Source organism: Sus scrofa, chromosome 14 (assembly GCF_054392235.1).
Source record: "Sus scrofa isolate SSC_HxYL_T2T_F1_AM1 chromosome 14, Sscrofa_HxYL_maternal_Yorkshire_Landrace_v2.0, whole genome shotgun sequence".
In the NCBI taxonomy this organism is placed as follows: Eukaryota; Metazoa; Chordata; class Mammalia; order Artiodactyla; family Suidae; genus Sus; species Sus scrofa.
In genome coordinates this window covers 52,674,142-52,687,651 of record NC_139396.1, presented here as the reverse complement: position 1 = coordinate 52,687,651, position 13,510 = coordinate 52,674,142, and the positions used below count along the sequence as shown (strand labels likewise).

At 45.4% G+C, this 13,510-nt stretch overlaps 2 protein-coding genes across 15 annotated transcripts in view; one reads left to right on the top strand and one right to left on the bottom strand.

Annotated features, from left to right (window-relative positions):
- The window catches only part of IFT81 (intraflagellar transport 81), a 299,226-nt gene that overhangs the window by 203,715 nt on the left and 82,001 nt on the right, over positions 1-13,510 (bottom strand). The window lies entirely within an intron of this gene.
- Positions 1-13,510, top strand: part of P2RX7 (purinergic receptor P2X 7) — a 61,375-nt gene that overhangs the window by 13,712 nt on the left and 34,153 nt on the right. For 6 of the 8 annotated variants that reach the window (XR_014827297.1, XR_014827295.1, XR_014827296.1 and 3 more), the window contains exons 2-4: positions 7,572-7,740; positions 8,891-8,959; positions 13,320-13,392. Coding sequence is in view for 3 of the 8 variants with exons in the window: in XM_001926804.6 (XP_001926839.2) it covers positions 7,572-7,740; positions 8,891-8,959; positions 13,320-13,392 (311 nt within the window). In the remaining 5 variants the exon portion in view is untranslated. Of the gene's footprint in view, positions 1-4,173; positions 4,339-7,571; positions 7,741-8,890; positions 8,960-13,319; positions 13,393-13,510 lie in introns of all 8 variants that reach the window. The other 2 variants (XM_084996226.1, XM_013982855.3) reach the window with 2 other exon arrangements.

Here is a 13,510-nt window from a genome sequence, read left to right as displayed (position 1 = left end):
GCCATGTGCCCCAGTATCCAGACTCTTTACTATCTCAGCCAAGCCCACACAACCACACTCCTGTTCATCAAAGCCCTCTTAAAATGTGGTGCATGCATTCTTGCTTTGCTGGTGGAAACATGAAACCGTTCAAGCTTTTGTGGTTTGACAAAATGAATTGAGATTTTAGATTTTAAAAAGATGCGCATATACTTTGACCCAGAAATTTATCTTAAGTTGTAAAGTCTACCTTAGGTGTGAAAAGATTCTTGTGCAAGTATGTGCCTGGCAACATGAAAGGGGAGTGTGGAGAGGCAATGAAGTATGGTGTTTAAGAGAAGAGACTGATGGAGTTCCCATTGTGGCTCAGCAGGTTAAGAACCCAACTAGGATCCATGAGGACGTGGGTTCAACCCCTGGCCTTGCTCAGTGGGTTAATGATCTGGCATTGCCATAAGCTGTAGCATAGCTCATAAATGTAGCTTGGATCTGGTGTTGCTGTGGCTGTGGCTGTGGCATAGTTTTGACCCCTAGCCTGGTAACTCCCGTATGTGCCAGGTGTGGCCCTAGCATAAAAAGAGAAAGGTGTGGGAGAGAGGGAGAGGACCAATGGAGTCTCAGTGGTAAAAGACTGAGGGCTTCCCCTCACCTCCTGAAATATCAGGAACAAGACAAAGATGCCTGTTTTCACCACTGAAATCCCTGCTATTCAACACTGTATTGGACTTAAAAAACAAAACAAAACTGTTCTTTCTTTGTCCACCCCATGGCATATGGAGTTCCCAGGCCAGAGATTAGATCTGAGCCACAGTTTCCACCTACACTGCAGCTGTGACAACACCAGATCATTTAACACACTGTGCTGGGCTGGGGATTGAACCTGCGTCCTGGTGCTGCAGATATGCCACCAATCCCATTGTGCCACAGTGGGAACTCCTGTACCAGACATTCTAGCCAGAGCAATTAAGCAAGAAAAAGAAATTAAAGGCATCCAAATTGGAAAGGAAGATATAAACTATACTCAGATGATAAAATCTTATATATGGAGAATCCCAAAGAATTCATAAAAAAACCTTAAAGTTAATAATCCAATATAGTCAAGTTTCAAAGTACAAGATCAATACACTAAAATCAGTCATATTTCTATACGACAACAACGAGCAATCTCAAAAAGAATGTAAGGAAACGATTCCATTTACAATAGTATCCAAAAGAGCTAAGCTGTGGAGCCAGCGTTGCTACTTACCATGTGTCTTAGTCCATTGGAGCCGCTCTAACAAAATAGCATAGACCGAGTGGTTTATACACAACAGAAATGTATTTCTCATGGTTCTACAAGCTGGAGGTTCCAAGGTCAATGCACCAGCAGAAAAGGTATCTGGTGGGAACCCACTTCCTGGTTCATAGAGGGCCATCTTTTTGCTGTGTCCTCACATAGCCAAAGGGGTGAGGATCTCCTGGGGCCTCTTTTATAACGGCACTAATCCTGTTCGTAAGGGCTCTGCCATCCTGACTAATCACTTCCAAAAGGCCCCACTTCCTCATACCATCACAGGGGTTAGGCCTCAACATGAATGTTAGGGGGTCACAAACATTCCGTCTCTTGCACTATGTGAGCTTGGGCATGGGCTCACTTTCTCTGTGCCACATTTTGCTCAGCTATAAAGTGGGGGTTGTACTAGCACCTTCTTTACAGGGTTGTTTTGAGAAGGTGAGGATTGAAAGAGTTAATATATATTATTAATATATGCTTAGAAGGGTGCTGGACACATAATAAGAGCTCTACCAAGGTTACCAAAAAAGGTTTATAACTGGGCAAACTGAGCAAATGTTCCAGTTAAATATCCATCAGTTACAGACTGGCTGGCAAATTTTCACAACTCACTTCTTAGGCTGAACCACAGGAAATTGCCAATATTCTAGTTTTTGGGTCTCCAAGATGGTCAAGTTCACGTGTTCCAGCCTCAACACAAGAATATGCTGCAACCATTCAAATTAATTATTTATTATAGATCTATCTTTATCATAAGTTTATCACTACTGTTGAGGAAAGAATAACATGTAATTGAGTAAAAACAGCAAGTTAAATAACAGCATGTAGTGTGTTGCCACGTTTGTGTGTCTAGGTGTGGGCATAAAGAGACATCCGGAAAACACTCTCAAAGTTTCAAAAGTGATAACATCTGGGAGGGAGAACATTGGAAGCTTTTCATGTTTTTTGTGCTCGTCTGTGAAATTTACACTTTTATAACAACAAAAGGGATCCTCTTTAAAAGTGTGGCTTCTATTGCTTGCTGCCTAATTAGGGCATAGGTCATTGGCTTAGCACCACCCTCAAGTAGAATGTTCTACTGGTCTCACCAAAGCATAAAACAACACTAGGTTTTTGGGTTTCATTTTCTGGATGATATAACACAATATTGGCTCATCTGGGTTTAGCATTATTTATATTTTTCGAACCTCTAAGATAAACCTCTGCCAATTTGGGTGATCCATGGCCTGTATTTGCATAACTGAGTTTTTGAGCTCAATGTATTTACACGTAGCCATTATATTTCCCCTAATTGGTCAATGTTAACTAAAAGATTAGGACTCACTCTCTGCTCTCTGTAGAGTAGGATGTGTAGAAAGTATTGTGTTCTGGGAGTTCCCATTGTGGCTCAGCAGAAACTAATCTAACTGGTATCCATTAGGACGCAGGTTCGATCCCTGGCCTTGCTCAGTGGGTTAAGGATCTGGTGTTGCCATGAGCTGTGGTGTAGGTCGAAGACACAGCTTGGATCTGGTGTTGCTGTGGCTGTGGTGTAGGCTGGCAGCTACAGCTCTGATTCAACTCCTGGCCTAGGAACCTCCATATGCTGCAGATGTGGCCCTATAAAGCTCCCCTTCCCCCTTCAAAAAAAGGATTGTGTTCTGCAGTAGGAGTTGTTTTGAATGAGAGGGGGATAATTTGACACATATGAAAAGGAGGGGCTTTCCAGGTGCACTAGGCAGTGGAGAAGTGCAATAGCCAAAAGGGATTAGATGGGCAGATGATGGAGTTCCTGCTATGGCACAGTGGGTTAAGAATCCAACTGAAGCAGCTCTGGTCACTGCAGAGGCAGGGGTTTGACCCCTGGCCCAATGCAATGGGTTAAAAGGATAGGGTGTTGCTGCAGCTGCAGTGTAGATTGCAGATACAGCTCAAATTCAATCCCTGGCCCCAGGAACTTCCATATGGCCCTTGAAAAAAAAAAAGGAGGGTAGATGATGTCTTAGCCAAGCTGTGGGTAACAAGAAACTGAACTCCCTCCTGCCAGCTCAAGGAAAGATAGGATGGAGCAGGGGGGGCTCTTCTAAAGCCACAACAGACGTGCTATGTGGGCTGAATAATGCACACCCCCCCACCCCCCCAAATCTCCGTGTCCTACTCCCTGGAACCTGTGAATATGTTACCTAATGAAGCAAAAGGAACTTTGAGATGGGGAGATTATCTTTGATTATCTGAATGTCCCTGATGTGATCACAAGCGTCCTTAAAATGGGGACGGGTGACAAGAAGGTCAATGTCAAAACAAGGAGATGCGACAAGAGCTGAGGTTGGAGTGATGCAGCCAAGAGCCCATAGATGCCAAGACAGCCTCTAAAAGCTGGAAGAGGTAGTAACAGATTTCTCTAGCGGGAACAGTCTCCAGAAGGGACCAGGCCTGCCATCACCTGGGTTTTAGGCCTATAAGATGGAATTTAGGCATCTGAACCTCAAAACTAAGAGAAGAAAAACAAGCAGTGTTATTTTAAGTCAATAGGTTTGTGGCGATTTGTTACAGCAGCAATGGGAAACTCATACAACCAGTATTGAGCTTGCCTTGAGGGTGAATGCTCTTCTCCCCTTTCTCTTCAGTGCATCTCACTGCCCCTGGCCCCTTGCTCACCTCCCCCTACAACTGAGTGGACCAGGCATGGACATAACCAGATTCTTCTCTTGGTAAAGATTCAGATATCAGATTTGGATGCTGCAGGTCCAACTTTTCCATGAGGCCCAGAGGCCCAGGACCCACCATTCTCTTACAAGCCCACAAAAGGGACTGTTGGCCCCAGGGTAGGCGTCAGTTCACCAGATAAGAGGGTAGTTCACTTTCATGTCACATCCTTTCGCTTTAGCATAACCTTGCTCAGTGTGCCCAGGTGCTGCAAGGGAAAGTCGGGCTCCGCTGAGAGGCACTTCCTCCCTGTGGTGCTTTGGGGGTGCTCTCACCATGGTGGCATGCAGCCCGTTCCCCCTGAAATGCCAGCACACGTCTGTGAAAGTTGTTCACATCGAGAACACATGGCTGGGGACCCTGAAGAACCTCTTTATGGTGGGCACCTTGGTCTACATCTGGTGAGTTGGTGCTGTGTGCCTGCCTGAGGGCTCCCTGGGCTGACCTCGCTGTCCATCCACCTCCTCCCTCTGCCCCTCCATAGCCCTCCTCTCCAGCCAGATCGGCCTGCAAGAGCCCAGGCTTCTCTCACATTTGCCCTCTTTCACCTTCCCAGGCTCCTTAGCTTTCCTCTCCCCCCTCTCTTTCATCCTAGGAGACCCAGCTGAATCCCCAGCTCCTGCTCATCCCAGCTCACTCTGGAGACCAGTGGTTTTGCCCTCTGCAGAATGCCAAGAATTCTGGCCTCTTAGAGCCAAAAAGCCATAGGGATTAGGGAACCGGGTTATCCCCCTATTCAGGGACCAAATCCACAGCCCAGAAAGCTGGCATAGCTTATCCGAGTCGCCAAGAGAGAGAGCTGCTGGGCTAGTCGCTGGAATGTGTTCTTTCCATAGGGCAGAATACTGCAAACACTTTCTTTTCCTCTTTTTTTCCTTTGATGCATCTCAAGCGTTGTAATTCTTAAAATGTGTTCATTATTACACAAAGAAAAGTTTTTCTGATTTATGAGAGAGTTGGATTCCGTTAAGGCTGATCTATAACATGCTGTACATTTTGGGGTGAATATGAGAGACTGAGCTTCTCAAAGGGAGGGCCAAACTGACCCAGTGTTATTCTGGGAGAATGTTGTAATATCCAACACACACACATACACACACACACCCACAAAACGATGCATGTATCATGTGCATGTTGTGATGCTGGGCTGAAGTGTATTATTGAATAAGTGTTATTGTATTTGTCTATGGAATTACGTTTAATAGCTGTGTCTCATACATGCCGAATGGCTCTCCAGCCCCAATGTCTTCCCTGATGAGCTTTCTTCTTAATGAATGTTATAGAAGTACTGAAATATGTTGAGAATGATGTCACAAACACTCATGCACCACCACCCAACTTAATTACTAAGACAGATTTTGCTCCCTGCTCACCTAGCCTTTATCCCATTCTCTTCTCCCTTCCCTTATAAATACCACCTTGAATTTGGAGTTTGTCATTCTATGTTTGTTTTAATATTTCTACCACATTTGTCTATATCTAGAAAAATATTTCTCCTCTTTCTCATTGAGGCAAAATTCATAGAACATAATGTTAGCCATTTTAAGGTGAACAATCAGTGGCATTTAGGGCCTTCACGATGTTGTTCAATCGCCACCTCCATCTAGTCCCAAAACATTTTTATCATCTGAAAAGTAAACCCCATACCCGTTATGCAGTTACTTCCCCATTTACCCCCTCCCCTAGTCCCTGGCAACCATCACTCTACTCTCTGTCTCTATGGATTCACCTGTTCTGGACATTCCGTGTAAATGGAATCAGACACTCTGTGGCCTTTTGTGTCTGTCTTCTTTCACTTAGCACAGTGTTTGTTCATCCACAGTAGAACATATGCATCCTTTCACCCCTTTTTTTGTGGGAAGATAATATTCCATTATGTGGACAGACTCTGTTTTATTCATTTGTTCATCTTTTAATGAACATTTGGGTTGTTTCCACCTTTTGATTATTGTGAATAGTGCTGCTATGAATATGTGCGGACAAGCATATCTTTAAGTATATAATATTGTTTTGAATTTCTTTAAACTTTATCTCATTCTGCGGTGCACTTCGTTTACCCAGCATTATGTTATTTCCATATTGCTACAAGTAGATTTCCTTCCATTTTCCCTGTTGTAAGACATCCCATTGTATGAATCCAACAACTGATTTACCCAGTCTATGTTTGAGGACATTTAGATTATTTCCAGTTAGTTTTCCCTATTACAAATAGTGCAGCTTTACACATTCTTGTGTTTAATACCTTGGACACATGTTTGAGGGTTTCTCTGGGGTATGTGCCTAGGAATGAAATTGCTTGAGTCATGGGGACTGCACTTCACATGTATGTAGTTCATATTTCCAAATGGGAATTGTCCTTCCATGAATCTCCTAGGGGTTCTCAACCCTGGCTGTGCATCAGAATTAACTTCTGAAAAAATATACGGGTACCTGGATAACTCCCCAGACCTACTGAATCACAGTTCCCAGGGATGGGACTGGGGAGCTGCAACTGAAAGCTCCTCGAGTAATTGTAACATACAGCCAAGGTTGAGAACAGCTGGAACCAAGGTTTTGGTCGCCTGTAGGTTGGTTTCCCAAGGTCAGCTCAAAGAGGGCAGCCACTGGCTTAGACTTCCTGACATTGTTCAGACATTAGAGGCTGAGCAGAGGGAAGAGACCAAATAAATACATGCTGAATGAATAAACAAAGCATTTAAAATAAGTTTTTGGTTGTTCAGGGCAATGGAAGACAGGGAAAACAGATAAATGGGGATAGAATCTACCATTTTTAGTCACCAATTCTACTTTCTCCTTCTCTTCCCTCATCATTATAATTTAGATTCACATTCTAAAGACAGTGTTAATAGCTAATGAATGGATCAAAAGGCAGGTAACCAGAGGCAGAGCCACATTATGCATGAACAAGTATAACACACAGTTAAAAGAGATCTGGCTCTGGGCTCTAAGGTAGACCAATCGAGGACTTTGGTCCTGTTGCTGATTATCTATAACCTTGGGCAACTTCCTTCACCTCTCTGAGGCCATTCCCTTGTCTACAAAGGGTTTTGATTATAGTAACTCTCTCCCACTGCTGTTGTGAGGATTAAAAGAGGTGATGCTGGTAGAGCACTTGGTGCATACTAAGTACTCAGTAAAGGGTAGTTTTTATTATCAATATTATTTACAAACCAAATGGGTATTTGTGGAAAACGGGTGGCTGACCCGCTAGACACATCCTTAGATAAATGCTAATGTGTTTCTGAGTGACAGAGCAAAGCTGGTGGACCAACCTGGGGGTGGACTTTGGTATTTGAAAAGCCACCCTGTAAATCAGGGTCTCTAATGGGCAACGTTAAAGGTTGGCATTGGGGGCAATATTTCCATTTAGTGAGAGCTCACTCTGCCAGATACAGGGCTAAGGAGTTTGCATGCATATCTCTTTTCCTGCGCGCAACAACCCCATGAAGTCGGTAGGACTATCTTTCCCATTTTATGGATAAGGAAAATGAGTCACAGCAGCAAGTCACTTGGCCAGAGTCACCCAGCAAATTTAGGATTTGAATGGAGGAGGCCTTCAGAACTTATATCCCAAACCACTGCACTGTGCCTCCCTTGAGAAAACCACTGATGTTTTTCTGTGTCTGCCATTTAGCTTTGCTTTGGTGAGTGACAAGCGGTACCAACGGAAAGAGTCTGTTATCAGTTCTGTGCACACCAAGGTGAAAGGGATAGCAGAGGTGACACAGGAGATTGTGGAAAATGGGCTGAAGAAGGTGGTGCCGAGTGTCTTAGACACCGCAGACTACACCTTCCCCTTGCAGGTGAGCACCGGTCAGCATCCTCCTAGGACTTGTCTCTGGTCACTGGCCCCAGGGCCTCACCCCCCCACCCACCCCCCCTTCGGGAACCAAGAACTTCACTCCAGAAAAGCACTGGCCCCATTTAAAAAGCTCTGTGAAAATCCCAACTGAGAAAACCTAAAAATTGCAAAATTGGGTCAGATCCAGCAGCTCAAAGGAGATGATTCTTTGCTTTGTCAAGTCCTGCAGGGTTTCTCAAAATAGCAGTGTGTCCTGGCGCATTTAAAACATGATTCGATTCACTCACACTTGATTTATACACAGCTTTTCAGAAGCGGGGCCATCAAGTCAGCGAGTGCTGCCTAGATCCAGAAGGGCAGAGAACTTTCTGCCTAGAGGGGACCAGCACTTCTATATTGTTTGTGTGGCAGTTCATCAACAAAAATGTCTCCAGGAAAACTCTCTTGGGTACATTTTCCCACAAGGGTAGGATATAGATGACAAAGAAAGAAAGGGTGTAGATCACAGAGAAAGGGCATCGTGAGACAGACTCAATTTGTAGAAAGAGAAAATGAAAGTAGAATTGTCAAAAGGGAAAAATTGAAGTGAGGTTGAGAATACCAAAGAACAGATGGAGGGCGGGAGGGACAAGAGGGCACACTGGCAGCACCTGGGAACTAGAAAGCTTTGCAAAACCATAAAAGCTAGGCTGCTATCTGTTTTTAACAGCGAGTCATTAAAATCTTCAGCCATTTCCCAGGTGGTGGGATGCCCTATTGCCCTTTAATTAAAGTCCTGGGTAATCTACGAAGCATTCTAATGGAACTGACACCCCCTACTCTCGCCTCCCCCGGGTCTCTTGTGTTTCAATTTAATGGGATTTTACCGGGTCCAAAAAAATGAAAAAGCCGCTTTTGAGGCCAGAATGGAAAATGAGTACTCAGTCAATCTGAATGTTCCTCTGTGCTCCCTTGGCTCAGCAGGGCGGCTCATCCAGCTTTGATATTAAGCCCTTGGGGTAGACCAGATGCCCCAGACTCTGATTTCTAGACTGAAGCTTAGAAGAGTGGAAAGGCTCGCCCCCAGGCACTTAGCCAGCAGGATTACTATGATTAAGAAGTTCCGTTCTCAGGGGCTTTTTGCATTTGCTTTCTCTCCTTTTTCTCCACAGGGGAACTCCTTTTTTGTGATGACAAACTTTCTCAAGACAGAAGGCCAAGAGCAAGGGTTGTGTCCTGAGGTAAGGAGTGATGGGTGATAAGAATTCTTGGAGGAGGCACAGGACAGGGGAAACAGAAACTGAGACCAGGGCTGTTTGGGAACCTGCAAATATTTTCTGAGCATCAGCTTGTTTTGTGAGGTGTAGATCTGGGCTGGGTGGGAAAGGTGAAAAGATGTTGCAGTTCTCACTCTGTAACCACCAGATCTTTGTCTGACTCTCTGGATTCTCCAGCTCCAGCACTAGGAGCCTGTGCAGCTTGAGGCCCGCTTTCTCCATCGCTTGCTCCCTGTGTAGCTTGACTCAGCAGGGATCCGGGGCATTTGCACAGCCTCTTGTGTTTCAGTGGAGCCTCACAACAACTTTGGGAGGGTAACAGCATTCCCAGCCCCATTTTACAGGTCAGCACACAGATCAGAGTGGTTGAGCGACTTCTCCAACGTCACACAGCTTGCTGGAGGCAGAGCCAAGCTTAGAATCCAATTGTCCTCATTCACAGCTTCTTCAGCTATGGTCCACTGTGAACTGCTTGTGGGGCCTGGCCTGGGAAGACTGTCGGACAGCTCAAGTTTGACTTTTCACGACACTTCTTAGAGTTTAAGGGTCTATATCAGGTGCAAATGTCCCCATGTCTCCTAGCTCTTCTCCTCCACACCCTCCCTGCAGCCTTTCCCAACCTGGTTTTACACTCTCCATATTCTTGAGCTCCCCCTCCCTTTTCCTGGGAAGCTTTCTTCCTTATCAAAATTTATTTGTCCTATTCTGTCCCATCCCAGTCCTGCTATCTGCTCTATAAAGTGATAACAAGCTGTTTTGATACATTGTCTATAACAATGTGTGACTAGGCCACACTTTCTTGTTGTTTCATTCTCAAGTAACACACCCGCACTTGACCGGGACATCCCCACGCTGAGGGGTGCGGCACTGTGGGACTATCGTGCTGGTCCCCAGCCCCGGGGGGCAGAAAGCCAGCCTTGCCCATGAGTCTTGCTCCTTAGCCCACTCTGGTGACAAGGCCTAGTTTTCTGAGTGTCTGAGCCCTCAGGATGGCTATGCTCTCTCTGATTACAGTCTTGATCACCATTTCTTCCTTCCTTCCTTCCTTTCTTTCCTTCTTTCTTTCTTTCTATGACTGCACCTGCGGCATACGGAAGTTCCCAGGCTAGTGGTTGAATTGGAGCTACAGTTACCTGCCTACACCACAGCCACACCAGATCCAAGCCACATCTGCAACCTACACCACAGCTCACGGCAACACTGGATCCTTAACCCACTGAGCGAGACCAGGGATCGAACCCGCAGCCTCACGTACACTATGTTGGATTCTTAACCTGCTGAGCTACACTGGGAGCTTCCTTTGCCGTCATTTCTACCTAAACTTGGAAATAAGCTAACATTCCTCTGGTGTCTTTCTCAACAATGTACCCCCCACCCCCGCAAAGACCGATGTTTATTTTGCCCTTATCTTCCCTTCAAAGTTCCTGCTACTCTAATGCAGTAGCGGCAGCCAGAGCAATTAAACACCTGCTTCCTCCTCCCTTCACAGCAGCGTCCAAAGTCTAACCCAGTTTGGGGCCCCTGGGTCCATTTTGTCCCATACTCTGTAATTGCCTCTCACACTGCACCCCTGTGGCACTTCTCACAGCCACCTTTCAAGTTAGTGAGACTTGTAAGGAAGAGAGCTGTTTTAGCCCAGAGGTTAAGAGCCTGGATTTAGGATCTAGACTGCAAATGGTTCCAAACTTGACTTTGTGACTCTGGGCAGGTAACATCACTGCTGCATGCTTTGATATGTTCATTTGCAAAATGCAGCTAATAACAAAATGTAGCTTTTAGGATTGTTGCACCAAATGAGCCTATCTATGACAGGTTGAAAACAAGGCAGAGTATATTGTAAGCTGTTATGATTCAAATGACAAGTTACTTCTCAAACAGGATGTCACTCAGACCGTTGGAACCCAAAACTCTGTGGAGGCACTGCCCGCCTAAAGAACACTATGTAACTCTTGGGATTTTGACCTGTGACCCAGGCTGGTGGGGATTGCTCTAAGTGGATACTCGCCTCCTCTCTTTGCATGTTGACCTCTGCCCTAATTTTTCTCAGGAGGTGGAAGTCAGGGATAGGTCTTGCTGTCTGTCTCAGTGAATACGGCCAAGCCCCAGCTGTAGGCTGAAATGAACAGACACTGGTTCTAGTATCTATGGGCTACCCAACAAACTATCCTGAACCTGGAGGACTTCAAGGAACAAGCATTTTACCAAGTCTCACAGTTCAGTGGTTTACCAAGCTCAGTTGGGCAGTTCTGCTGATCTTGGGATCTGCTGGGGGTCTCTTATGGGGTTGCAGTCAAATGGTGGCTGGGGCTGGTGCCATATGGAGGCTCAACTTGGGTACTGGAATGGCTGGCCCTGTCTTCCCCTCCAGGGACTCTCAATGTTTCTCCTCTTTTCAGTCTCTCCACATACCTAGTCTTTCCAAACTTCCTCATAGCAGTTCAGGTCCCCCCCAAACCAAAAGAAGCTTCCAGGCCTCCTAGGCTTAGAGCCGACACAGTGTTACTTCCAGTGCCTACTGCTGGTTACTCAGTCATAGTCAGTCCAGCTTCAAAGGGAAACACTCCACCTCCCGATGGCAAGAGTGACAAAGAATTTGTGGCCGTTATTAATGCATATGGAGTTCCCACTGTGGTGCAATGCAATCGGCAGGATCTCTGAAGCACTGGGACATAGGTTCGATCCCCAGCCTAGCACAGTCGGTTAAGGATCCAGTGTTGCCGCAGCAGCAGCATAGGCCGCAACTATGGCTTTGATCTGACCCTTGGCCTGGAAACTCCATATGCCAGGGGGAAGGCAAAAAAGAAAAAAAAAAATTAATGCATGTGACAATCACAAGAAGAGAAATTTAGAATAAAACGTCTTTTTTAATTTTGGGATTTCTTTTGGAGAGCAAAATCTAGTTGGTTTCTCTTCTTTCCTGAGATTCCTTTCCAGTTGATAATCAAAATAACATAGCTTTCCATAAGCCACAGTGAATGATCACTCATTCATTCATTTATTCCACATTAATCAAGACCTACTATGTTTCAGGCACTCATGCTACAAAGATATGATCCAGGCTTTGTGTTCAAAGGGTTCATAGTGTGTTGGGGGTCACAAGGGCAGCAAACCCAGGGCCTGCTGTGTAGCACGAAGAGGGCACTTTGGGAAGAAAAGAGAATATGAGAGAGACTGAAAACTACTGGAAATGTTCATTGAGCAAGAACCATGTGCTACACCCTTTCTCTCCATGGCTCCTTTGATCTTCACAACAACTGCATAAGACAAATCTGTTCATTCCCCTTTACAGGTGAGGAAACTGAGGCTCAGAGAGGGGAAGGGACCTGGCTGAGGTCACTCAGCTGGAAAAGAATGCAGCTATTGCCAAGCCAGTTGTATCTGAGTCCTAGCCTGGAGCCTCCCCCTCATCTCTGTAAAATCACTCAGAAGAGGCTTTTTTCCCGGAGGTTCTGGTTTCCCCAAGACTGGCCATTAAACCTGGGCCCTAGAAATGGGAGGTCAAGTATGCACAATCCAAGTCATCTCTTGTTTCTTGCCCTTATTCTGTCCTCAGCCCTTGGTCCTGAAACCTGATTGACCTCATTTTCTCAGCCCAGAAGAAAGTGTTGGCTGGAATCCTTTATTTCCATAGTCCCTGCTGAGCTTTTGTGCTTGTCAACTTCCCTTAGGTCTGCAGCCACTGGGCTGCTTGGACGAGGCCCCTGCTTTCCACACCCAGGGCTGTCCCTGAAAGAGGTCCCTGGCATATACTTCTTAGACTTTTACTTATTTTTATTTTTTTTATGGAGATATAATTCACAGGTCATGAAATGCATTATTTTAAAGTATTTTAAGGTAAAATTTTAGGATAGTCACTGCGCTGTGCAACCATCATCCCTATCAGTTTCCAGAACATTTTCATCTCTCCGAAAAAAAATTTCACATCCGTTAGCAGTCACTCCCCATTCCCCTCATGCCCTTGTGACCACTGATCACCCTTCTGTCTCTTTGGATTATCCTGTTCTGATCATTTCATATACACAGAATCATATACTATGTGGTCTTTTGTGTCTGGCTTCTTTCACTCAGCATTATGTTTCAAGTTTCATCTACATTGCAGCCTGTGTCCGTACTTCATTCATTCCTATTAATGGCCAAATAACATTCCATTCTATGAATGTACCAGATTTGGTTGTCCATTCATCCATTGGAGGATTTGTGCTGTTTCCATTTTTTGGCATTATGTGCAAGCTTTTGTGTGGCCACAGATATCTTCCTTTTCCTATTTCCGTACCGTAGAGACTCACGATGTTTATTCCCCACTCTTCTGTCCTCCTCCCTGCAGTATCCCACCCGCAGGACGCTCTGTTCCTCTAACCAGGGTTGTAAAAAGGGATGGATGGACCCGCAGAGCAAAGGTATGTTCTATTTCTTTTCCTGAGGTCTCAGGGGTGGATGGTTTGGATTCATGGTGACATTCAAAATGCCCAGATCTTCAGCACCAGGCCATGGACAAGCCTGTGCCTGCCCTATGCC